The sequence below is a fragment of the Pan troglodytes genome, chromosome 6 (genome assembly GCF_028858775.2).
Source record: "Pan troglodytes isolate AG18354 chromosome 6, NHGRI_mPanTro3-v2.0_pri, whole genome shotgun sequence".
NCBI lineage: Eukaryota > Metazoa > Chordata > Mammalia > Primates > Hominidae > Pan > Pan troglodytes.
The window spans coordinates 166795954-166821793 of NC_072404.2; the positions used below are offsets into that span (position 1 = coordinate 166795954).

The 25840-nt window shown below is 52.4% G+C and overlaps 1 protein-coding gene across 12 annotated transcripts in view; it reads right to left on the reverse strand.

Annotated features, from left to right (window-relative positions):
- PRKAG2 (protein kinase AMP-activated non-catalytic subunit gamma 2) overlaps window positions 1-25840 on the reverse strand; it is a 321562-nt gene that overhangs the window by 219657 nt on the left and 76065 nt on the right. For 9 of the 12 annotated variants that reach the window (XR_010158707.1, XR_010158706.1, XR_010158710.1 and 6 more), the window contains exons 2-3: window positions 11245-11316; window positions 6017-6296 (exon numbers count right to left, since the gene is read on the reverse strand). Coding sequence is in view for 6 of the 12 variants with exons in the window: in XM_024358104.3 (XP_024213872.1) it covers window positions 6017-6296; window positions 11245-11316 (352 nt within the window). In the remaining 6 variants the exon portion in view is untranslated. Of the gene's footprint in view, window positions 1-6016; window positions 6297-11244; window positions 11317-15630; window positions 15751-25840 lie in introns of those variants that run through there. The other 3 variants (XR_010158709.1, XM_063815054.1, XM_063815052.1) reach the window with 1 other exon arrangement.

Consider the following 25840-nt stretch of genomic DNA (forward strand, 5'->3'; position numbering starts at 1 on the left):
GTGAATGCACACATGCTGGCCAAGGAGGGTGGGATGCCACAGTCCCCTTTGGATTGCCAACTGGACCTCTTATCCTGGAACTTCCCGCCCTACCTCCTGGTTCTTGGTCATTCTGTTTCTCCTGCGTGATCCTACCCCCCACCCCGCCCTGATTGATTCAGGGATCCTAACTGGGCTAATCAGATATCCTGCGACAAGGCATTTAGGACAGTAAATGGAGAGAGACACAGACTAGGACTTCTCTGGATCTCTTGGAAAGATCCATGAATTCTTGCTGCTGAGGCCTCATGGCCAGTCTGGTTCCTTCCCTTCCTGAGTCCTGAGGGTTCAGCTCTTTTTTGAATTCCGTAAATGCCCCCAAATCCTTCCAATACATTGTTTGCTTGTTAAAAAAGTGGTCGTGTGAATATAAAAGAAGAGGGACCAAAACTGGATTCAGAAAGGCTGGAAATGTATCCCTTAATGCCTTTTGTCCAGATTTGGTTCAAAGGCTTCTAGCAGCCAGTGCAGACAGAGGAAATGCACTATTACACGATTAATGTCTGCTAGAGACAAAAGCAATCCCGTTGATCAGAAGTTCAGCTATTCTTGGTACCAAGACCAGACAGCAAGTTCCTCCCAGGGGCCTTGTGTAATGAACGAAGTCTTCATGACAGCCCTCCAGTGGACACAGTGGCTTTCACGGGGCTGTTTCTTCCCAAGACCTTCCAGATGGGCCGATGGCATTACTCTCAGGCTCAATTTCATGAAGTTAGTTCTGGGGCAGTGGGGGAGCAATCCACAGTCTGGGAACCCTGATCCAGGAATAGATTTCAAGTACAGAGAAAAGCAGACAGATTTTGCCTCCTCCAGGCCAGCCTCATGCCAAGCACAAATGAACGGCCATCTGGAAGGAGCTCAGGGTGCCCTCCCAGTCAAGTAACACCACAGCACAGAGACCTGGAGCTTCGTGCCTTATCAGCCATAGGGCTGGGGGAGGGATGGCTTCTTTCAGGGAAAGCCAAGGAGCTGGCCTCACTGATTCTCAAGGGCACCAACATGAGCAATTGCCCTGGGGACCAGGCTTGCTCTGTTCTGAACTCCCCATCCCAGGGGGCTTCTCTGAAGAAGCCATGCCCCCACCCCAACCTAATCAATCCTTGCCCTTGTGAGTAGCTGAGAGCCATGCCATAGACTTCCTGAGCCCGGCCCTTGGCTGTCTACCCCGATGGTGTAACCAGGCTGTAACAGGCTCTGCCTTCTCCACAGTACCTGACAAGCCAGAATGGTGAACCTGGGGATTTTCTAGCCAAGGACACTGAAGGGCCTTGGAAATACTCAACAGAAAAAGGCAGCCAAAAGGAGACAGGAGTCAGGCCCATCTTCAGTGGCCAACGTCCCACCATGTCCACCAACAATAAAGAGCTGCAGTGCCCGACTCCCTGTGTCCCAAGGGAGGGCCCAGGCCCCGGGTGCACACGGGCCCCAGCAGGCAGCCCCAGGTCCCGCTCCCTTCGCAGCTGTCTGCACTTCTGCCATAGGAAAAAAGCAATTCGCAGGCTCACTGAGCTCACAGACCACACTCAGGCCTGGAGGAAGGTGCAGATGGCAGGCCCAGCCTGGGCAGTGCAGGCCCCCTAGGCGAGGAAGCAGCAGTTTTAGGTTTCTGGAATGAGAGGTAGCTGAGGGGCTCACATACCCCAGTGTGTGGATTAGGGGCACAGGGGTGTGGAGCTATGAGTGGACTGTGGGCCCCTACCCAGCAGTGAAGCCTTCAGGTACATTGCGGAGGAGGATCAGGGGCCTCACAGTCTCTGCTTCTGAGCCCCAGCCTCATCCCCAGGACCCCTTGGGTGCTGGACACTGCCGGGGTGAGGCCTCCCGAAGGTACAGCCCCCACATTCCCCAGCCTGCAGCTGGAGCTCCTGCAGTACGGGAGACGGGTTGGGGGACTCACTCTCTGACTCCACCTGCCTGTCTCGGCCCCTGGCTTTAAGGAAAGGGTGGAGGGGAGTCTGGGAGCTTCCTCCTGTGCAGACCACAGGCTCCGACGGAAGGGGCCATGGCCAGGTTCAGCATGGGCCCCGAGGTCTAGCTCTTCACTGCTGCAGCACCCCATGCGGACTCCAGCAGAGTCATCCCCAGGCCTGTGCCTGCGTTCCCTCACTGTGAGCACAGTGTCTGCTGGGACCCGCTGAGATCCAGAGGTGCTGGGAGTCTTGGATCCACCTCTGATAGAGGTTGAGTGTTTGTTCCCCCCTCTCAGGTTGAAATTGGATCCCCGGTGTTGGAGGTGGGGCCCGGTGGGAGGTGTTTGGGTCCTGGGGGCAGATGCCTCATGAATGGCTGGGTTGCCTCCCTGCGACAGTGAGTCCTGCTCTCTTAGCTGGGTGTTTTAAAGACTCCAGTACCTCTCCCCTCTCTCTTGCTCCCTTGTGTGTGAGCTCTGCATACCCCGGCTTTCCTTCGCCTTCCTCCATGAGTGGAAGCAGCCTGAAGCCCTTGCAAACACCTTTGCAGAGATCACAACAGCAGGAGAAGGTCCAGCCTGGCCCACTCCATCCTGCATCCAGCCTCACAGGCTGGCTGGCTTTGCTCATTACCTGGGCGGAGGCCAAGCTAACCAAGGGAGGAATTTAGCTTATAGTTTAATTTGAAAGCAAGGATGATAATAGTACCTCCCTGAAACCAACCGTTCCTTGCTCAGGGACTGAAAACCAGCTTTGTGAGATGAATGAAAGACCACAGATTAGGATTATGGGAGGGGCCTGAACTGGGCTAACATGCAGGTGTAGTTTCTATGATCTCGTACTGCTCTGGGGTCATGGAGCCAGAGGTCACAAGACTTGCAACTTCCCCAATTGCTCCTGTAGATAGTATCACTATTTAACACCTAAGATTGGTCTTTTGAGATAATTTTTTAGACTTGAATTCTGGCAAACAATGGACCCTACCCAGACCCATGACTCATGACTCAGCTGACCCTGTGGCCCTCACCTAGAGGCCGACTCAGTGCTGGAGGCCCGTTTCCACACCACTATGATCTCATCCCCAACCAATCAGCAGTGCCCGTTCCCTAGCCCCCTGCCCATCAAATTGTCCATAAAAACCCTAAGCTCTGAGCCTTTGGGGAGACTGATTTGAGTGATAGCTCCATCTTCCATGTGGCTGGCCTCACATTAAACATTTTACTACAATACCAAGATCTCGGTGAATTGGTTTTATCTGTGCAGTGGGCATGAGGCTCCCACTGGATGGCTGTGCCCTCCCCAGAAGCAGATGCTGGCACCATGCCTCTGTGCAGCCTGCAGAACCATGAGCCAAATAAACCTCTTCCCTTTATAAATGACCCAGCCTCAGGTACTCCTTTATAGCAATGCAAAATGGAGCAACACCGCCTCCCATCCTGGACCTCCACACTCAGCCATCTGTAGGTTCTCCCCATGCCTTCTCCAAGCCCTGCTACATCCCAGCATTCCCCAGCTAGCCCTTAAGGCTGAGCACGGGGCCTTGGCTGTCCCCAGGCATTCCTGGTGGCTCAACTCTTTCTTCTGCTGTTACCAACACCCGCAACTTCTGTTCCACATCTTGCCACCGCCCCAAAGCTCAGGTCTGGGAGCTTGCCATTTTTTTCAAGATGTATTCATTTTTAATTACCAATAAGTGAAGATAGTCTCAAAAAATTGGAATATCAGATAAAGCAATATTTTCCTTCCACCCATCCACTCCTAATTCTTCACTTAGAAGCTACCACTAGCAGTCCGATGCATGTCCTTTTAAAAAATAAAAAAGGTATATATGTGTGTACACACATACATATATGCACATACATACACACATACATCTATACAAATCCAAAACACACACACACACCCCCATATATGCTGTGTTCAAATTATTATATGCATATGCTTTCTTCCCCCATAAATGCTTTCCTTACAGTCCCTTCTAGCTTTGATTATCTGTCTGTCTGCAATTCTGTCAGTTACTGAAAGAAAACCGTTGAAAGAGAATGAAAATCTAAACATAAATAACAATGAAAGACAGTGAAAAGGAGGAATACTTTAAGAAATTGATATGGTTTCAAAAAGAGATTTTTCCAGACTCAGTTTCTAAAAGAACAGCTCATTTCCCAGGCTGAACAGTGGACAGCACCAAACCTCCCACCAAATGCTGTACTGAGCTGCAGCCTAGGCCCTGAGGACTGAACAACTTCTCCTGCACCTCCTGGTGCCACTGCTGGGCTCCCAAAGGGACCCTCTGCCTGCAGGGACCCTCCTCCTTCTCTCCCCGCTCCTCCCTCTCACCCTCTCCTCCCACCCCCATGGAGGGCTCTGTGCAGGAGAATGATGTAGAGGGAGGCAGAGGGTGATGGTTCCTGCCAGAGCTTCAAGACCTTCCCATGGGAGCCAGCTCACAGCTCCTACACTCCTTTGGGCACCCTTCCGATCGTCAGGTTCCCTGTGCTGCTCTCCGTCCCGCTCAGAAAGCCTGCCGTGTCCTAACTCAGCACAGGCAGTACCATGGAGAAAATCTCGTCCTTTCTTCTGAAGCCTGCTTGCCCCTGACTAGGAGCCCTTGAAGGCAGGAATCCTGTCTTTTCATCCACCAATTCCAGCACATTCAATCTACACAACATCGCAAGTTCCCCAACAAGGCAAACTGCGGACACATCCTCCTTCTCTTTGACAAATCCCACCTGTGTGACGTGGAGCCCTCACGCAGCTTTCCCATCAGGCCGGGCCTGATTTCCTTCCTCTGTACAGTACTTTGAGCCCTCATCTCTAGACGATGTTTATACAAGGAGATGGGGGAAGAAAGGGGCACCTTAAGGCTAAAGTGCACAAACTTAAAGGAAATTGTGACAACCCCACAGCCTTGAGTGAGGGGTGTGTGTAGAGCATGGTCAGGACCTGCCCCCCACAACACACACACAACCCACAGGCAGGAGCACCTTCATTTGTTTTATGTAGAAAGACAAAGCGCAAAATCTGTCCAAGAGATAGATCTGCTCCACTCACACAGAATACGGTCACCAACCCCTCCACCTCCAAGGTGGTGGATGAAGAAGTGAGGCTGACAGAGACCTGGCTTCTCGTCCTACAGCCACTGCTGCCTGATGGAAGAGTTCGAAGTCAGAAACACCGAAATTCCCCTCTTGCTGCCGCCTGGCCTTGCAGATATAAAGTGTTGCTCTAACACACAGTATTGCCAGTCTTTCTGAGTAAAAGTCAGCCTGGAGAGAAAGGTGAACTATCCCAGGCCTCTGATGGTCAAGGACAAATTTGCTTTCCACATCACTATCTTCCCCAATACAAATGTTCTAAGTCAGTAGAAAGAACTGGAAAGAATAGACAAAGGAAAGGAGAAAGTAAACGCCATAAACTTTATAGTTTGTGGTATATTTCATATTATCATCGATGGCACTCAAGTGAAAATACCTTATCCTCAGATCACAAACACTCATGAACCTACGGAACTCTTTCTTAAACACTCACATTTCCTCCTTCCGTTTCTCCAGCAAATCCCTCCTAGCTTCCATTCCCTGCTGCCCAGAGCCCCAAACAGAAAAAGCTAGGATTTGCCAGAAACAGGTGTAGTCAAACCCTCAAATACCAAACCACAGAGAGTGGAAGCCATATCGGGCTGACCAAAGCAGTCTGGTCCCGTGGCCCCGGGTGAGGGCCTAAGCTTGGCTCCATGCCTGCAGTTTCCAGAGAAGGCTGGAGGCAAGTGTGTCATCTGATTGTCCATACAAGCTGTACTGTGAGTATCAGGATGTTTACAGTTAACCCAAGGACCTTGCTGGACCAGAAGGATTACGCTTTGATAGATTAGCATGGGAAGAAAGTGACAGGTGGAAACTGATGTTCCGGAGAGAGATTTGTTTAGGGGGAAGTGGGGGTGGGGAGAAACAGATACAGGCACTCAGCACCAAGCCGCTCACAGCCACCTGGCAGCTTCGGTGCCACCGTGGATGTGTGACTGCAGAAGAGGCCCCCAGCACCCACCTGAAACAATAGCATCAAGGTCTTACTTTTTCTGGAGCGGGAGAAAAACCTGATGCCCCCGGGCGAGGTAGCAGGGTTGGAGTTGGGGGAAGACTCTTTGGAGGAGGAGCGGAAGATCCCACTGAAGCTCATGCGTCGAGGGGAGCGCGGCGGGGACTCCTGGTAGGAGAACGGGAACACGGTTTTGGGAGAGCCGGGGCTGGTCTTGGGCCTCACAGGTGCAGACATGGGGCTGGAGGGCCGGGGCTGGGGGCCTCTGGAGAAGAACCCTTTGGAGGGGCTGCCCGGGCCGAAGGGGCTGTCCACCTGCAGAAAAACAGACGAATGGATGCAGTCACTTCACACTCTGGACACGCTGCCTCCTGCCCTGTATGAAACTTATCATTGTCCCCTCTCACATGCGGGCCCCCCATAGTACCCTCCCAGAGAAACAGCCCTAAGGTCTTCCACAGAGGTAGCCACTGAATGGTCTGCAGGTAGCACCTGCCCCAAGGATGGCCCCTCACAGGCTGGCAGCACCACATCCTGGAGGTCCACTGACCATCCTGTCCCACTCCTTAGAAGGGGCTTCCAGGAGGCAGAGGGGAGGAAGGGAAGCGGAGCTCAAAATGAGCATCTCCCTCCTTTATTATGGGCCTGCCTGCCTTCACCTCTCAAGACCTCACGTCCATCCAAGTTCTGACAACACAGGACTGCAGTTCTCTTGCCTGCCTATAAGATCCCTATGTTCCAGAACAGAGCGGGCCTGGAGCTCCATCCTGAGACCTCAGTCCTAGGAGATGATGAATTTTTCACCTCCAAGCTGCTTCAGCATTTGAAAGACTGAGGTTGCCGACAGAAGTCAGGAGAAAAGTTCACAAAGTCAGCCGGGTACGGTGACTCACGCCTGTAATCCCAGCATTTTGGAAGGCCAAGGCGGGTGGATCACCTGAGGTCAGGAGTTTGATACCAGCCTGGCCAACATGGTGAAACCCCATCTCTACTAAAAATAAAAAAATTAAAAAAAAATTAGCTGGGCATGGTGGCAGGCGCCTGTAATCCCAGCTACTCAGGAGGCTGAGGCAGGAGAATCTCTTGAACCCGGAAGGCGGAGATGGCAGTGAGCAGAGATGGTGCCATTGCACTCCAGCCTGGGCAACAGAACGAGACTCCATTTCAAGAGAAAGGAAAGGAAAGGAAAGGAAAGGCAAGGCAAGGCAAGGAAAGGAAAGGAAAGGAAAGAAGGAAGGAAAGAAGGAAGTTAACAAAGCCCCAAACCTCTGAGACTCACTTTACCAATGATTTAAAATTTTAGTCATGGCTTAAAAAATTATCAGACCCCATAACTTTAAGCCAAGGCACAGAGCTCATAGTAGACTTTGAGAAATATCTCACGTGCCCGCAGCCGTGTTCCTGCTGGATGCGTGGAGGAGCTCCTGCCCTGCCTCTGGGTGCCGGCATTTGGCCCCAGCTCTGCCACCTGCTGAGCCAACCTGGGCATGTTACTTGGTCTCACCGAGCCTCAGCTCCCTCATCTGTAAAATGAGGATGGCCGCGCCCTCACCTCAAGGGCTGCTTGAACGTCAGATGAAGCCGCGTGAGGCCAGGAAGCACACGGTGCGTGGTAAACAGCTCTTGTCCTACCACTTGGGAAACTTGCAAGCAACACTGAGTGGAAAGGACCTCAGAGATGACCCAGTTCAGAAGCAAGAAGGGCGAGTAACTCGTCCACAGGGCTCGCGGGGAGCCAGGACCAGGGCAGACGCGGGAAATGCTGCCCTCGGGCGGCCGCGCTGTGCTGAAAAGGGAACACGGGACACCCCACAGGCAGCCTCGGTGCCACTTCGGGGTCTCTCTGTCCCACCTCGGGGTGCGCTGTCCGGACCGCGGCCTGGGGACGTTCTTCCGCCACTAGAGGGCGGCCCAAGCCCCGAGCCCGCGGCCCCGGGAGGATAGGATGCCCGTGGCGTGGACCCGCGCAGCACAGCCTCCCCGCGCAGCCTCTCCAGCCGAAAGGGCCGGCGCAGCCACGTGGAGGTGTAGCGCCCGGTCTGGCGCGGACAACTTCGTGAGTGGGCCTGGCAGGAAGAAGAGTGTGGTGCTATAGGACCTTGTAACTCAAGCTAAGTTTTGAGTTTTTCTTTTTTTGTGTAGTTCTGTTTTTTGTTTTTGAGACAGGGTCTCCCTCTGTCGCTCAGGCTGCAGTGCACTGGCGCAATCTCAGCTCATTGCAACCTCCACCTCCCGGGCTCAAGCAATCCTCCTACCTCAGCCTCCTGAGTAGCTGGGATTACAGTTGTCCATGCCCAGCTGATTTTTTTTTTTTTGACCATTTAATATGAAAAGCATTTAGATTCTCTGTTTATAGAATATCCCAGTTAGCCACTATTCCACCTAACTATGGGAATCAGGACAAATCCTGAGAATAAATTTACAAACAAGAGATTCTTCAGGCAGGAGGTGGTGTCTCACACCTGTAATCCCAGCACTTTGGGAGGCCGAGGTGGGTGGATCACCTGAGCTCGGGAGTTTGAGACCAGCCTGGGCAACATGGCAAAACCCTGTCTCTACAAAAAATACAGAAATTAGCCAGGTGTGGTGGCCTGTAGTCCCAGCTACTCAAGCAGCTGAGGTGGGAGGATCACTTGAGCCCCAGAGATGGAGGTGGAGGTTGCAGTGAGCAAGGTGACACTACTGTACTCCAGCCAGCTTGGGTACAGAGCAAGACCCTGTCTCAAAAAAAAAGAGGTTCTTCTTCAAGTGGTGGGTGCTGTGTGTGCAGGTCTAGGGTGGGATGGGGGCTGAGAGAAGCCAGTAGGAACAACACACACAGGGACCAGGGTGGTCCTATCACAAGGTGATACAAGCTGGTCCTGGGTGGAGGCCCGGGTTTGGTCACAGCTCAGTTTCCCGCAATGTGGACAATGACTTGGTTGTCCAAGCCTCGTTCCCAGGGCTGAGACAATCATGACAGCAGCCTGGAGGGTGTGAACCGGAAGAGGAGCCGAGGCCACATGGGAGGACCGGAGGGAGGGGCGGGATTTTGGAGCTGCTGGAAAGGTGACCTCGGACCTGGTGCATAGACGTGCTCTGTGCACAGCATAGGGAGCTTGCTGGGGAGCCGGGGGAGAGGGCCGAGCCAATGCAAATGTCCAGTCCTACAGGGAAACAGAGACACATAGGGGAGCGGGGCCCCAGGAGAGCTTGCAGAGTGCCCGCAAGGCCGAAGCACCATAAGCACCATGCAGATGGATAAATGGCCCGGAGCTGAAACCTGCCCCTCAACAGAGGCCCTGACCCAGAGGAGGCCCTGACAGCTGGCTAGCCTTCAGAGACGCAATGACAGGGCCGGGGAGGTGTCCAGTGCCCAGAGACAGAGGAGAAGGGGTTTGAAGCACAGAGACAGAGGGCCGGCCGTTCACTTGGGCCACCATGAGGGTGGGGGTCACGGGGGAAGTTGAGCCATGAGCCCTGGAGAACCAGTCATGAAAGGCCAGTTTAACCATATTTGATGAGCAAGGGGGACCCCAGGATTATCCTGAATGGGGTTCCATTCTGTATTCTGAATCCAGGCCAGTGGAGTCAGGCATCCAGGGATCAGGCCTGAGGAGGGAGTCCTAGGAAGCAGCCCTGCCAGTCCTGTCTCTGGAAAATGGCCGAAGCATGCTGGATGCTGGGCCCTGCCTGACCCCTCTCACTGGGAGCCTTGGGGGCCAGATCACACTCCCAGACGGTGGGAAAGCCAGGCGGAGGGACAGGCCTGCTGGGGTGGGCTGTGTGGTGGTGCAGGTAACAGGCGCCAGCTGAAGCCACCAGGGACAGGGCCTCAGGCCTTGCTCTTGGGCAAGCTATAGCCAAATGATATGTTGGTGAATGCAACCGGATGATTCCCCGGGTATTGACAAGACTCCCAAGTGTGTGCCTGGCTCCACAGAGCTAATGGAGAGCAGGCATTCAGGCATCTGCGGAGCAGAGCTCTGCCTATGGGGCCATTTGTCATGCAGCTGCCAGAGAGGAAGCTGGGGCCAGGGCCAGGCTGTGGCCCCTGTGTCTCTTCCACACTCTCAGATCTTCCATGCAAGGTTCTCACTGGAAAGCAGGGTTTTGCAGAGTCAAACAGGAGGAAGACGACCCAGTGCCCGCGGGGCTGGTCCCACAGCCTTGTACGGGGTTGGTGGCCCCTTCCTGCCACTCCACTCTCTGCTGGCCCAGAAGCTCAAGGCCATTCCCTGGCAGTCTTTGCTGGATGGGCCACGAGAGCTGCTAATAAGGTTGCTTGTTCAGGGCAGGGCGGGGAGGGCACTGGCACCAGTGGAGCCCCACAGGCCAACACCAATTTGATTCAGTTGTGTGTAATTCAAATGCTTAAAGAGGAGATTTGCTTTTTCCAGCATGGGAACTCCTGCCTTCATCCCAGGCTAGCCAGCACCCAGAACCCATGCCCAGACTCTGTACGCAGCCCCCAGATCACTAGCTCTGTCTGCTGTCACCTGCCGGAGGGGTCTGTGGGTGGCAGAATGCCAGGAAGCACGTCCCCTACCAGGACTCCACCCACCCTTACTTCCTGGCTGCAGGAGAAACCTGCAAGCAGCCTGGACCTCTGCGCCCTGCCACGGCCACCTCGACCCTCACCTGATGCTGTGGCTCCCTCTCCAGAGCCCCCCACCCCACCCCACACTTTTTCTGGCCACCTGACCCTATACAGTCAACAACCTCCTTGAGACACTAGTTTCCTAATGGGAGGGAAATTCACCAGTGCAGGAGGGACAGCGAGGAGCTAAAGAGAGGAAAGGAAAAGTGGAAAGAGAGAAAAAGGCGTGTGGAGAGGGTGCAACACGAGGTGGAAGGAGAGAGCCCAGCGCTGGGGGTGGGCGCTGGTGGGCAGCAGGGCAAAGTCCTGCCAGTCGAACTCAACCCAAAGACCACAGATGGTCGGCAGTGACCGATACCTTCCACCGGGCTTAGCTCACTGCTCATCTTCCTCCACTGCCTCTGCCCATGTTAGGGGGGTCTAGTGGGCCACAGTCAGTGCCACGTGAGGAGAAGAAAAAGGAGTGAAGCCCAGGAGGCTCTCCAGTGGGATAGCCCGGCCGATACGCCAGGCTTGGCCATGCGAGGTGAGCTGTCGCAGGATGGGCTCGGTTACGGCCAGGTGTGCAAGCGGGCATGCAGGTGGGCGTGCAGGTGAACACACAGGTGGAAGTGGGCTCAGGCTCTGCCTGCCTCCGTGGCACCTCAAGTGAGCTGTGAGAAACTTCTGGAAAGGAGGTCTTACCTTTCGAGAGGAATGCTTTCCGGAACCCTCCAGGTCTCCGTCCAGGAGCGGCATGGCGAAGGAGCTCAGGTCCTAGGGTGGACAGAGAGCACGTGGTCAGTGACAGTGGCCCTCGGGCCCAGGGGCTGCATGGAACTCTACGTGGGTGTCACCTCCCCCTTCCTGAGTCCTTATCCTTCAAATCCACCATGAAGAAGGGACGTGGACGTGTTAGCTACACCCAGCCCCCAAAGCCCCTGACCACCATGCACATCCGCTTCCAGAACATGCAGTCAAACTTCCAGGAGCAGCCATGAGCTCCCAACACCCCAGGGAAGGAGGAAAGAAGAAATGGCTGGGACTAAAGGAGGCAGGAAGGCAGGCAGAAAGGGTGGAGGGAGGAGAGCCCGTCTCAGGCTATTCTGCTGATGGACATGATTTCACCCCACAGCACGGAACATGGATCCAGGGACATGTGTCTGCCTAGGAAGATGATGGGACAGGGATGGGGAGGGTGACACTGGGGTGGCGGCTGAGGCAAAACTATTAGCAGAGTCTAATGACATCGTGGCCAAAACAGAGTCTAAAATAGATTTGGGGAAAGTAGCTCACCACACACTTATTGTGTCTGAAACAGCCCTGCCCCTTCTTCCTCTTGAATCTTGCCTCCACACCAGGCAGAAACCTGCCCAGTCATCCTCAAATCGAGCACAGCTGCATCCCTAACCTTTCTTTTTTATTTTAAAGTTTTTAGTTGTGGTAAAATACACATAACATAAAATTTGCCATCTCAACCATTTTAAGTGTGCGGTTTGGTGGCATGAAGCACATTGACATTGCTGTGTAGCCATCACCACCGTCATCTCTAGAACCTTTCCATCTTCTCAAACCAAAATGCTGTTCCCATCAAACATTAACTCCCCCTCCCCCTCCCCCTAGTGCTTGGCAACCACCCTCCTATCTCTTTGAATCTGACCACTCTAGGTACCTCATATAAGTAGCATCAGACAGTATTTGTGACTGTCTGACTCTACTTAGCATAATGTCTTCAAGGCTCCTCCACATGGTAGTGTGTGCCACAGTTCCCTTCCTTTTGAAGGCTGAATAATATTCCATTGTATGAGTAGACCACATTCCGCTTATGCATTCGTCAGTTGATGGACATTGGGGTTGCTTCTACCTTCTGACTATTGTGAATAACGCTGCTATAAGTATGAGTGTTATGGTATGAATTGTGTCTCCCTTCCCACCAAAAAAAATCTATTTGTTGAAGTCCTGACCCCCAGGACCTCAGAATGTGACCGTATTTGGAGATAGGGTCTTTAAAAGGCAATTAATTTAAAATGAGGTCATTAAGGTGGGCCCTAGTCCAATATGACTGGTGTCCTTCCAGGAAGAGATTAGGACACAGGCACCTACAAGACAGAGACCACACATGGAGACACAGGGAGAAGACAGCCACCAACCCAAAGAGAGGGGCCCCAGAAAAACGAACCCTGCCGATATTTTGAACTTAGACTTCTAGCCTCCAGAATCATGAGAAAACACATTTCTGTTGTTTCAGCCACCCCGCCTAATTTGTAGTGCTTTGCTATGGCAACCTAGCAAACCAATATAATAGGTGTACAAATGTCTCTTCAGGACCCTGCTTTCAATTCTTTCCGGTTATCCCCAGAAGTGGAACTGCTGGACATCAGGTCATCCTACTGTCAATTTTTTGAGGAGCCGCTAAACTGTTTTCTGCAGCAGCCACCCCATTTTTCTTTCCCACCCACAGTACACAGGGTTTCAATTTCTCCACATCCTCACCAACACTTGTTATCTTTGGCCTTTGTTTTCTATGATAGCCATCTTAAGTGGGCGTGAGCGGGTATCTCATTGTGGTTTTGATTTGCATTTCTTGGATAATTAGTGATGTTGAATATCTTTTCATCTGCTTATCGGCCATTTGTCTATCATCTCTGGAGAAATATCTATTCAGGCCATTTGTCTATCTTGTTTGGAGAAATGTCTATTCAACTCCTTTGCCCATTTTTTAATTGGGTTGATTGTGGTTGACTCGTAGGAATTATTTATATATTCTGGTTATTAACCCCTTATCAGATACATGACTTGCAAATATTTTCCTCCATTCTGTGGGTTGCCTTTTTACTCTGCTGTGTCCTTTGATGTACAGAAGTCTTTGATTTATCTAATTTGCCTTTCGTTGCCTGTGCTTTTGGTGTTGTATTCAAGAAATCACTGCCAAATTCAGTGTCATGAAGCTTTTCCCGTATGTTTTCTTCTAAGAGTTTTATATTTTATGGTTTTAGCTCTTATATTTAGGTCTTTGACCTATGTAAATTTTTGTATATGGTATAACCGTAAGGGTGCAATTTCATTCTTTTACATGTAGATAGCCAGTTTTCCCAGCACTATTTGTTGAAAAGATGGTCCTTTCCCAATTGAATAGTCTTGGCATGACTGTGGAAAGTCATTTGACTTTATCTCTGAGAGTTTATTTCTGGGCTCTCCATTCCATTCCATTGGTCTATATGTCTGTATTTTATGGTAGTATTACACTGTTTTGATTATTGTGGCCTTATAGTAAGTTTAAAATTGGGAAATGTGAGACCTCCAACTTTGTTCTTCTTTTTTTCAAGACTATTTTCCCTATTTAGGGTCCCTTAAGATTCCACATGAATTTTAGGATAGACTAATTGTTCTATTTTTGGAAAAAAATGCCACTGGGATTTGATAGGGATTGCACTGAATCTATAGACCACTTTGGGTAGTCCTGACCTCTTAACAATATCGCCTCCCAATCCATAAACATAGGATGTGTTTTCATTTATTTGCGTGTCTTCTTTCATTTCCACCTTTCATTTCCTTCTGTAGTGTTCTGTGCACTTAACCTTTTTTTAACCCATTCCCTTCTCTCCACGTCCTTGCCCTGGGGGTCCAGGCCTACACCCACTCTCACCCAGTTCCCTCTTGGGCCACCTAATTATTGTCCAAATTGTTCAGCCTTCCCTGTTTGGATCTGTGCTCCAAGTCTCTGCTTAAAGAGCAACCCCTGAAAGGGTGAGCCTCATCACGTCAGCCCCCTGCTAAGGCCCCAGCCACTCTACCGTCACCTCAGCAATGGCTTCCAGGCCTGGCTGACTGAGACACGCCAGTGAGATCTCAGATGTGCAGATTCCAGACTCAGCCTTTCTGGTGGTGTTTATCTCCAAAGTTCTCAGCCCTGGCTGCACACTGACATCACCTGGGGAGCATGGGTAGAGTGCACTGGCCTGCGGTACAGCGAGGGCATTTGGAAATTCCACCACAGACCAGATGGAGAGCTGCGTGCCTCCCAAGGAGGAGTCTCAGGAGTCTCAGACACAGTCAGGAGCTCCCAGCCGGCCCTGCAGGCTGCAACCCAAGCCCCATAGATGAACTGACCTCCGCAGCCTTATTTCTGATGTTCTCTGTTCCGGTCTCCTCCTTTCAGCAACAGCCCAGGCGGAGGGTTTGTCATTTTCCAAACACAGCTATGCATCCATGGACATCCCACCTGGAATGCTGTCTTAACTCCTCAGACACTTCTGTTCATGGCTACCATCCACCCCTCCTGTGAACTGCTCTCACTTTGCTTCAGCCACTCAGGGACAGCTCCAGGGTCCCATCCCCAGCCCCCAGCATGAAGCCCGGCCCATAGCAATGCAGGAATCACCCTGGTGCCATTCGCCAAACACCCCAAGCCCTTTCCTTCCTCTGAGCTCTCTTTCCTTCCTCTTGCTCTTCCTGCTCCGTGTCCCCAAATCCTGGCTCACAGAGTAAACTCCTATGTGTCCTGCAAAGCCCAAGTCAAATACACTCTCTGGCTGAGAGTCACCCTCAGACAGAATTAATTATCTCTTATTAATTATCCTAGACTGTGTCCCACAGTACTTTAGATACACCTTTATTACCAGACTGATAATCCCGTATTATACTCATCTATCAGTTTATTTCTCTAACCAGACTTTGAATCCATCCCTGGCAAGAGGAAAGCTACCCACCTCTCTATTCTTGGCCTCATACTGTACCCGGCAGGCAGCAGGTTCCAGATGTGTTTGAATTAACTCCCCAACCAAGCACCCTCTTGCACCTGCAGCAAGCATGGGGCCGCAGAGTCTGTGCCGCTGGGCCAGTGAACCATCAGGCCACACGCAGTTGCAATTCACTAGGAAGTGACGAGGGACCAGGGTGGGTCTCTTTATCGCCCATTTTAATGAGCACATTCCTCTCTGGTTTCAAATTCTCATTACCCTCTAACATTTGTTCAGCAACAGCAGTTTCCACATGCAGAAGCTTTTTCACAAATCCTCACTTGCTCCTCATGCAACCCTAAGCAGCATCCTGCTCTAACAACCGAGGCCGAGGAGGTTCAGAGGGACTCACGTCAAGATGGTGTAAAAGAGCTGACGGCCGGATGTGGGGCTTGCTGCTAGCTCAGGCTGCCCGTGGACCCCAGGCGGCTGCCCGGAGTGCTGGAGGCAGGTCCCACGCAGGTGTCTTGGGCTGGAGTGAGTATGAAAGCATCAAGTCAAGCCCAACGTTGTGGCCTGCTGCGTGGCTGCTGGACTCAGGTGTATGTGCCTGCCTGGTCATGCGGCCCAACAGGGAAGTCCCCTGGCACAGATGGCAGGCTTTGCTGGAAGGCTCCCCACCCCCAATCCCACCTCCCAGCAAGTCCCAGTATTCTAATCTTGGCTCTCATCTCCAGAGCTCACCAGGAAACATCACGCATCTTGGGGCCGGTGTGGGAAAATCTCTAATTGCAACTATGGCAACTAGAGTCTTGGCTTGTAGAATACTTAGGACCTGGTGTCTCGGGTGACATGCCAGAAGGCGCAGGCTCCTGGATGTGCCCCATTCCCGTGATTTCTAAATTTAAAACTCCTGCCAGAGCTTTGGGCCTTCCCCACCACCGGTCTCTACTCCCAGTCCAGTCCCTCACTTCCTCTTCCTGTCTGCCAGCCACTCAGGCCCTCACAGGACTGGGAGGACATTTAGGGGGCAACGCTGAGGCACCAAGAGATGCTGAAGCCCTGATTTCCGCCAAGAGACAGCTTTAGCACTCTGATTTTCATCCGCTGCACAAAATGTAACTCAGACCTTGACCACATGTGTTGGAGATAAAAAGGTGAATTTTCAGGATTTGGACGGATAAAGTCACCTGTCAGGAAAGCATCAGGACCAAAGAGAAAAGCCCTAAATCTGAGAGAATTCCTGAGATGTAAGCTGACCTTAAAAGCAACTCATTCATCCATCTCGCTGCCTTAGAAATCCAGGCAAAAGCCAAAAGTCTATCACAAAAAAAGTGAAGTATTAACGACAGAGCCAACATTAATCTGACATTAGTATGTCCTTCTGAAATCTCCCAACTGTTGCCTCATTTGGTCCTTACAGCAACCCACACAAGTAGGAAAGAAAAGTGGTATCATCCCCGACTATAGATGAAGATACTGAGGGTCAGAGAGGTTAAGTCATTTGCCCAATGCCAGAGAATCAGACAGTAGCAAGCATGTCCTGTAACCAGGTCCACCTGCTCCTAGCTCAGAACTCTTTCTATGAAACTTTACCACCTCCTTGGAGTGGTTCAGTTCCAGTAATAGAAAAACAATTTGGTATCAGAGGCTATAAAAAGAGAGCTTTTCTTCCTAAAACAAGTATCCTTGGCACAGTGTGACCTCAGGGGAAGGAAGGAAGGATACATAAGGATTTGTATAGTCCTGTGATTCATTCCCCAGGCAGCTTACCATACTAACTTTCTCTTCAAGTTCTTCTTAACTAAAAGTAACTCAAGCTGGTGTTGCAAGGAACAGGAAAGTCTAAAAAATCCCACCACCAAATGCAATCACTTCACATTCTTGCACTATCTACATTTGGAGTCATATACAGCTCCTCCTGCCCCCGGCCCGCTACTTATCCCAATATTTCCCCATAGGATAAGAGACTTTCTAATGTTTGCAATCAACTAATTTGTGTATTCTTGAAGGATGGGGGCAGTTTTACTCACATCTTAGCCCTGACAGCAGGTGCTAAGTGTATATCGATCAGATGCAGTTCCGACCTTCCAGCGTTTCTGATGTTTTGTCTTACAGAGCTCCTTTGTTGATGCAGCTGGGATACCCCAGAAAGAAGACAGACAAGAGTGCAAATACAGGACAAATAGAAAGGCTGCCAGTAGCAGGGGCCCACGATGGCCCCCACCTCAGGGCAAACTCGAGGTTTACAATATCAGGGTCACGATACAACATTCCTGTTTGATTCCAACCGAGGAAGCAACACATCGAGAATGATTTGCATTCTCCGCTCCTGCTGAGTGGACCCCAGCACAGAGAGCACCATCTGGAGCTGCTGGGCCTTGCGTCCGCCGAGGCCAGGGCCCCTCCCGGGCATATTCAAGCCCCCGTGTCCCTCAGGCCCACAAGAACACAGCCTGCAGCAGGGAGGGAGCCGGGGGCTGAGCCGGAGCCCCAGCTCTGTGATCTGCGATCTGGGGAATCTTGGACATGTCCGGACTTCAGCTTTTCATCTGTCAAATGAGAGGGTTGAACTAGAGAACCTGTGAAGATGCCTTGTAGCTCGCACGTTCTCTGTTTTTACCCACTGAAGTGGACAACAATAGGTGAGATCAGGAACATTGTAAAGGACTCCCATTAGATTCAGAATAAGATGCATGTTCTCATCTCCTATCTTCATCATCAAAATAATTTCCTCCTACTCTCAAACGACCAAAGACTCTCCACTGCTCTCAGAGCCACAGGGTGTTTGGACGGAGTCTCGGGGCGTGTACCGCGGGGGAAGGAAGGAGCTTCCTCTGCCTTCACAACGCTATCTAGGTGAGACGGCCAGGACCCAGCGGCATTTCTGCCTTTCCATCTTAACCTGTGTCTTGATACGCTTCTTAGGTTCTAACCCTTAAGGTTTCTCAACTGATTGTTCAGCTCCCTCAATCCTAAGGGCCTGGGCTGTGGGATCCAGCACCAGGCGGGTTCTATCAGACGCCCAGTGACCCCGGGAAAGCTGTGTGTGGCATCTCCAGCTACAGGCCCGAGGCCCGCGGTTCCCACCTGGACCCCGTCCTGCCCACCTTGCCTGCCCTCAGTCACTGCCCGGGGAGTGGCTCATAGGCTCTGACCACGGCTGAGTGGTGACTGTGGCCTGGAGCTTGCCCCAAGTGGTGATGGCCTTGGCAGGCCCCTCTGCTGGGAGGCACAGGGGAGGTGCCTCTGGACAGGCCGGCCTTGCGCAATCCCCAAAACCACCAAACGGGCAATTCTTGGTACTGATGGGCGGCAGGAGGTGACCAGAGCCAGGTCAATTGGAGCCTTTGAAAAACATTCATGTTATATAACCACTCTCAGAAAAATAAGGAACAAATATTGAATCACTGGAACCAGGCAGCAGGGGAGGGCCAGTGGCCAAATCCGGGAAGGCCTAAGCCCCACTCTCAGAGAAGTTCCAGAGCCATTTACTTTCCACAGAGGACACCGTAGTTTCTCACTGCAGCCTAAGCAACTTACTGATGTCAAAAGAAAAATCCAACTGTTTTTCACTCCTGCGGCCACCCTTCCTCCCCGGCTCCCTCACCTGGTGGTCCTGGTTCCCACAGCCGCCTCAGGGCTCCCCTTCCCCGCCCCCCAAGGCCAAGGACCCTGGCCTGGCAGCCTGAGCCTCCCCTGGCTTTGAGGAAGTCCCCTGCTCCACCGTATTCCCAGTTCCTCGTCTGGCCCGAGGCCACCCGGGGCTTCCCTAGCTCCATATCAGCACCAGACATGAAACTCTTTTTGCTCAAAACCAAGTAGCTGCAGAATCCCTGGCCCGGAGTGCCCAGGAGACCTCGACCCTCCCCGCAGTTCTGCATTCACGTCTTATGTGGAGCACGCCCTTTAAAATCCAGGAACCTCCACTTTCCAGTGTGTAAAAGGAGGCCATCATCCTTCTTATCACGGGCTGGTGGGAAACCAGACCAGAGGACGTCATCAAAGGCCCTTCCCGCAGTGTGAGCCCCCATGGCACTGGGGATGGCGAGGGCCGCTGGCCGAGGGCACACTGGGGCCTGATGATGAAGGCCGTGGGGAGCAACAAAGGCATCATCACCGGGGCAGCCAGGCCCCTCGTGCGGCTCCCGCGGAAGCCAGGGCAGTTGCTCACACTCAACCAAGGCCTGAGATCGGGTTTCAGAGGCTTCTGCAAAGACACTGGCTGCCCCCCTTATAATTAGAGAGCTGTCTTTATCCCGTTCCCAAGGTGAAAGCCAAGATGATTCATGACATGTGCATGGCAGTTCTAAAGAGGATCACAGCATGGCCGCTGCCAGAGTCTCCGGCTCTGTCCTTGTGCAAAGGGCAGCCGAGCCTTTCCTTGCCCACTCTGGGCAGCCTTTACTTGACCAGAGCTCCACGGAAGCTTGGAGGGACCCCACTGGCCTCCTCACGTTGTGGCGGAGGATGCTCTGCAGGGGCCAACAGTGCCTCTTCTGACCAGCTGGGGGTGGCCATCCTGACCGTCCTGACCTCAGGGGCTTGTGCTGTGGGATTCCTGAGAGCCCCTTCCTAGTTCAGGGCCCCAGGGCAGCCTCTTACAGGCAGCTGCTCCCAGGCCAGGTTGAGTCCAGCCTCTGCTAATCACACATGCTTGTCTTCTTCCAGCCTGTCTGAGATCCCCCAGAAGGAGGGAGAGTGGGGGGCAGGGGCAGCACCTAGAGGGACAGGAGTCTGGGTCAGCTCCCAGTTCATGAGGAAGGAGGCAAGTACCCGGGAGGCCCCAGGACATGCAGGTGGGGGGGCGCATTTGCTTGGTCTGTGCAGCCGTCTCCTCGAGGACCAGCAGCAGGTAGCCTCCCAGCTCCCTTCCAAGGGTGTGGCCTGGGCTGCAGGTTGCCGCCTCCATCCGGAGTAGCTGCGGTCTTCACAGGTGGCACCGCGGGCCCCAGCCAGGGGGCAGGGGAGGGGATGTTATGGGACAGGGAGCGCTGGGCTCCACTGACCACATCCCATCGTGGAGTCGGTAACGGTTAATCTGATGTGTCAGCCTGGCGAGGCCATAGCACCCACTGATTCAATCAAATACCAAGCAGGTGGCTGCCGTGGGCGTATTTGCAGACGTGGATAACATCTACAGTCAGTGACTTGAAGTGAAGCAGATCATGCTGAATGATGTGGGTGGGCCTCCCCCAATCCGCAGCAGGCCTGAAGAGGGAAAACAGAGGGTTCTGGAAGGGGAAATTCTGCTTCATGATTGCAGCATCGACTGCCTGAGCTTCTAGTCCGTCTGCCCAGTGGATTCGGGACTTTCCAGTTCTGACCAACACATGAGTCAATTCTTTCAAACAAATCTCATATATATATATATATATATATATATATATATATATACAACACGATAATATGTATATGTAATCATGTTATATACTTTATATATAGTTAATATATTATGTGATTATATCTCAATATACATATTAAGAAAAATATGTATATTAAGGAGATATAATCACATAATATATTAACTTAATATATTTTCTTAATATACATATATTAAGAAAAATAGGAGATCTATATGCTTGGATCTCTAGTCTTGGTTCTCCTTCTCTGCAGACCCCTCCTAACACAGAGCCCTAGGCCCCCTCACCCGAGCTGGTGGGGACAGACATGGGGAGAGTCCAGGGTAAAAGCAGGCCGCTGTTTGGAAGCTCTCAGCCTTCGCTGCATAGACAGATGGGTCTGCTCAGTCATCGGGTGGGCCCTCCGCCCACACTGTGGCTCTCTGTCCACACTATGGAACCCTCACTTTGCCCAGGGCCCAGTGAGACACCCACAGGCTCCAGCTGGACGAGAGGACAAAGACGGATGTGAAGGGCCGTTGTCCTGGCAGTGCTTAGAGAACAACAGGAAATGGCCAAATGTCCTCCTTTGACTGTCAGGGAACATTCACAGTACGTGAAGGGCAATCACAGGTTTAGAAAAGCACCATGATCACCTCCTAGCCTCGTCTCTGAGCGTTGGCAGCAGAGTGGGGCAATCCTCTTGCCTTCGCACGCTGGGTAACAGTCGAGCAAGTGTCTGTCATGGCATCTTGTCACCCTGTCCTGTCACTGAGGGCCTGTCTCCTGCCACACCCAGTTGGAGCTCGGCAAGGACCGCGTCTTATTCACCCCTGAGTCACCGGCTCCTCCCAGGGCTGGATTCCATGAGCCTCTGTCCTTCCCCTTCACAGAGCTGACACGGGGAGAGTGGTCATAAGCTGGGGCGTAAATGACTGAGGACGGCCCGGGGGCCAGTAAACACCAAGACCTCGGGATAAGGAAATGACATCCTGATGCGCCACCTCCAGCCCCTGTACGGAGGGAACAGCCCTTCATTTCTAGGACTGTCTTCAGCTCTGACATTATGATTCTACCAAGACAGGGTGTGAAAAGGCCAGCTCTGGGGTTCTGGGGAGGTTTTATTGGCTCGCAAATAAAATGCCAAACCACCAGCCAATACCAGCATAGAGCCCTCCGTGGGCACTACCGACTCAAGGGAAAGGCCCCGAGGCCCCACACCCGGCCCGGCCAGCCAGCTGCAGCCACACCCTCCAGTCATCGGCCGCCCAGACTTCAGAGAGGAAAAAACCAGCCACGAGGTGAAAGTGAGATGGCCCCGGCCTGACCTCTGCTGCAGAGGCCCAAATGGCCCTGGTCAGATCTGACGCTTCCCCCACAGTCAGCTTCTTGCCACCCCCTCCCCCACCCCCCACCGCCGCCTGGTGCTCCCCGCCGGGTACACACCCAGCGGTTTTGGTTAGTGCTTGAAGACAAACTGCAGGAGGGACACCATGAACTACAATAAAATTGGGCACCCTGGGGACATTTTTGTAAGGTCACCGAGTTGCTGGCTGGCTCTGAGACACACCCTCCTCTACGTAGGAGGACCTTGTGTGAGAGAGGACACCTCTGAACGAGGGCTCAGAGACCTCATTTCTGCTCCCAAACAGCTACCCAAGATGCGGCTTTGGGCTTTGGCCCAGAGCTGAGGCCTGCAAAGGCTGCCACCTCAGTGCTTCCAGAATCTCAACTGTCCATATTTACAGAGCCATACATCAAAAGATTCTTCCCCAACACTTTCTACGGGTACCCAAGGACTCCTTCTACTCCATCTTGTTTCACCCACCTGCTCTGTGCCAGGCACATTATAGATCAAAAGGTACAGGGAGTTCAGAGGAAGGAGGAAATACCATGGACTTAAGAAGCAAGCCAGGGCTTCCCAAGCCAAGCATGGTGAATAGAGGAGCTTTCATTTGTCTCCTCACTTCCATCCCGGGGTGAGCCGGCCACTCCCGCAGCATCTGGCCACGGCTCTTCACACTGACAGTCCCAACTTGTCAGTGGATTATGAAATCAATTTAGTGGATTGCACAACCACCAAAAACTGAATTACAATAAGAATGCATCTCATGGTTGCATGAAGCCTGTGTCTCAATGATTCACACACACATAGAATAAAATGTACTTTGTTTGTTTGTTTGTTTTTTCCCCTGAGACAGTCTTGCTCTGTCGTCCAGGCTGGAATGCAATGGCACAATCTCGGCTCCTGCAACCTCTGCCTCCTGGGTTCAAGTGATTCTCCTGCCTCAGCCTCTGAGTAGCTGAGATTACAGGCGCCCGCCACCACACCTGGCTAATTTTTGTATTTTTAGTAGAGATGGGGTTTTACCATGTTGGCCAGGCTGGTCTCAAACTCCTGACCTCATGATCCACCTACTTTGGCCTCCCAAAGTGTTGTGATTAGAGGTGTGAGCCACCGTGTCCGGCCTGTTTTTTTTTGTTTGTTTGTTTGTTTTTTGTTTTTTGAGATGGAGTCTCACTCTGTCGCCCAGGCTGGAGTGTAGTAGCGCAATCTTGGCTCACTTCAACCTCCGCCTCCCGGGTTCAAGCGATTCTCATGCCTCAGTCTCCCAAGTAGCTGGGATTACAGGTGTGAGCCACCACGCCTGGCTAATTTTTCTATTTTTAGTAGAGATGGCATTTTCCCATGTTGTCCAGGTTGGTCTTGAACTCCTGGGCTCAAGGGATATACCCGCCTTGGCCTCCCAGAGTGTGGAGATTACAGGCATGAGCCACTGTACCCAGCCTGAATAAAATGTACTTCCTATTGTGTTGTGGGTGAAAAAGTCTGAAAAATTCTGCATTAGATGAGCTTTGAAATCATGCAGGTAGATTTCAGGGAACAGAGAAGAGCTGACCTTCTGTCCCCGAGGTGTCACCAGAAGTGTGGAGCAAGGGGTACCATCTGTCCTCCTCTCCTGGCTGAAGCCCTCTGACCCCTCTCCGTACTTTATGCCCAGAAATACACATGGAGTTAAGAACACAGAACATCACATCTCTTTATTACCACAAGGGTGTGGTGACTCCCTCCCTCCTCACCTCTCACCACCCCCCCATCTGCTCCTCCCCTGGCCTTTTGACATGCAGGGTAGCTTGGCCTCATCCCCAGGCCACCGCTAGACCCAGAACAGCAATTACACCTTTGGGGACAACCACCAGCCCCAGCCCCCTGCCGAGCGGTGCCTGTCAGCTTCTGTTCCCAACTGGCCCGGGCCTGCTGCGGGTGCCCTCACCTCTAGCGCCTAAACCCAGAGAACTGGGCAGTCACAGGGTGTTAGGATGGAAATGGCCTCAGAAATTCTCCAAGGCCCTTCTGTTACAGGTGGGGTAACAGATGTCCAGAGATTCAAGCAAGTTGCTCAGAGCCACATGGTAGAGCCGTGACTCAGCCAGAACCAAATCCTGGTCTTGCAACTTCTAACCAAGGTCCCTTTTGATCATGTCATGCTCTTCTAGCTGCTTCTGACTTTCTACCTTGTGTTTCCACTACATAAGCTGGTAACAGTAACTCTTACAGGATTGCGACGGGCTGGCCATCCCTCGCACGGGCCTGGCTATACTGGGCACGTAGCAAATGTTCTAATTCTATGAAGCCACTTGGGTTCTGCGGGCACCTTTGCATCTTGTCTCCAGCGACAGCACAAAGCCCGTGCTCCAACTCCCTTTCTGGTGTCATTTATTGTACGTGAATCTGTGACTTCCCCAGAGCCCTTCAGTCTGTGATCCCAGCCACGCAGGCGGCAGCCGCTCCAGGAACTTCCCAGGAACCATGGAACCTGTCGTGTCCTCCAGACTGACGGGCGCGGACACTCTGCATGGAGGGGCTCCAGATGCCACCGGCCAGCATCTAACCAGCAGCGATGCGTAAAGACCAGCCAGGCCAGGAGAAGGTGTCTGCTACTCCCCATTCCAGGCCACACCGCCAGGGCCACGCTGCAGGCAGCTCCCAGACAGGACATGAAGGTGCCTGGGAGGTATGCCGCCCCCTCCAGAACCTCACACCGGCCAAAATCCCTCACGGGTGGGCTAACAACACTCACAACAACCACACTGCTAGCTCTTTTAAAATTTTACTTTTTAGTCTTTTTATAAGTTTAATTCTTGTTTAAAAAGATAAATTGAACCTCTACGCCCTCAGTGAGGCAGGCCTGGATCTAGATTTCTGCCTAACCAGCTGTGTCATTTGAAAGTCGCCTCACGGGCCGGGTGTGGTGGCTCATGCCTGTAATCCCAGCACTTTGGGAGGCCGAGGTGGGCAGATCATGAGGTCAGGAGATCGAGACCATCCTGGCTAACATGGTGAAACCCTGTCTCTACTAAAAAATACAAAAAATTAGCCAGGTGTGGTGGCGGGCACCTGTAGTCCAAGCTACTCGGGAGGCTGAGGCAGGAGAATGGCGTGAACACGGGAGGCGGAGCTTGCAGTGAGCTAAGATCACGCCACTGCACTCCAGCCTGGGCGACGGAGTGAGACTCCGTCTCAAAAAAAAAAAAAAAGAAAGTCGCCTCCCATCTCTGGTCGTCAGTTTCCTCCTCTGAGACAGGAGGTGTCTAGACTCAACCCCTCCAGCTCCTCCAAGGCCTTCCCAACACAAATTCTGTTCCAGGCCATCCCACCTCCCAGCACCGCAATGACACTCCTCCTTCGAACACATCCAGGTGGGCCCCAGGGCCACGCTGGTCACTGCCACCTGGTGGGTACAGCCTGTGTTCAGGCCCCAAGGCATGAGCAGTTCCAGGACAGAGGCAGGACAACCACCAAAGGATGTGATGGCAGCCAGGGCTTGGGTGAGGGAGGGAGGGAAGGGCAGGTGGTGCACAGGGGATTTCTAGGGCGGTGGAACCGCTCTGCATGAGAGTGTAATAGTGGACACACAACATCACACACACGACATCACACATTTGTCAAAACCCACAGAATGTACACCACCAAGAGTGAGCCCTAATGTCAGCTATGGACTTCGGTTAACAATAAGGTATCAACAGAAGCTCAATGGTAACAGACGTGCCACAGTAATGCAAGACGCAGACAACAGGGGAGATTGGCGTGGGGGCTGCAGGGTCAGGGAGGGGCAGATGGGCACCCTCTGTACTTTCCGCTTCAGGTTCTGTAAACCTAAAACTGCTCACAAGTAAAATCCACTAAATTTTTAAAAAGCAATAGCAGCAAATGGCCAGAGATGGCCTCAATTTCATCTGCCAGACAACTGCCCATCACGCCAGGCCTGGACCACCCAC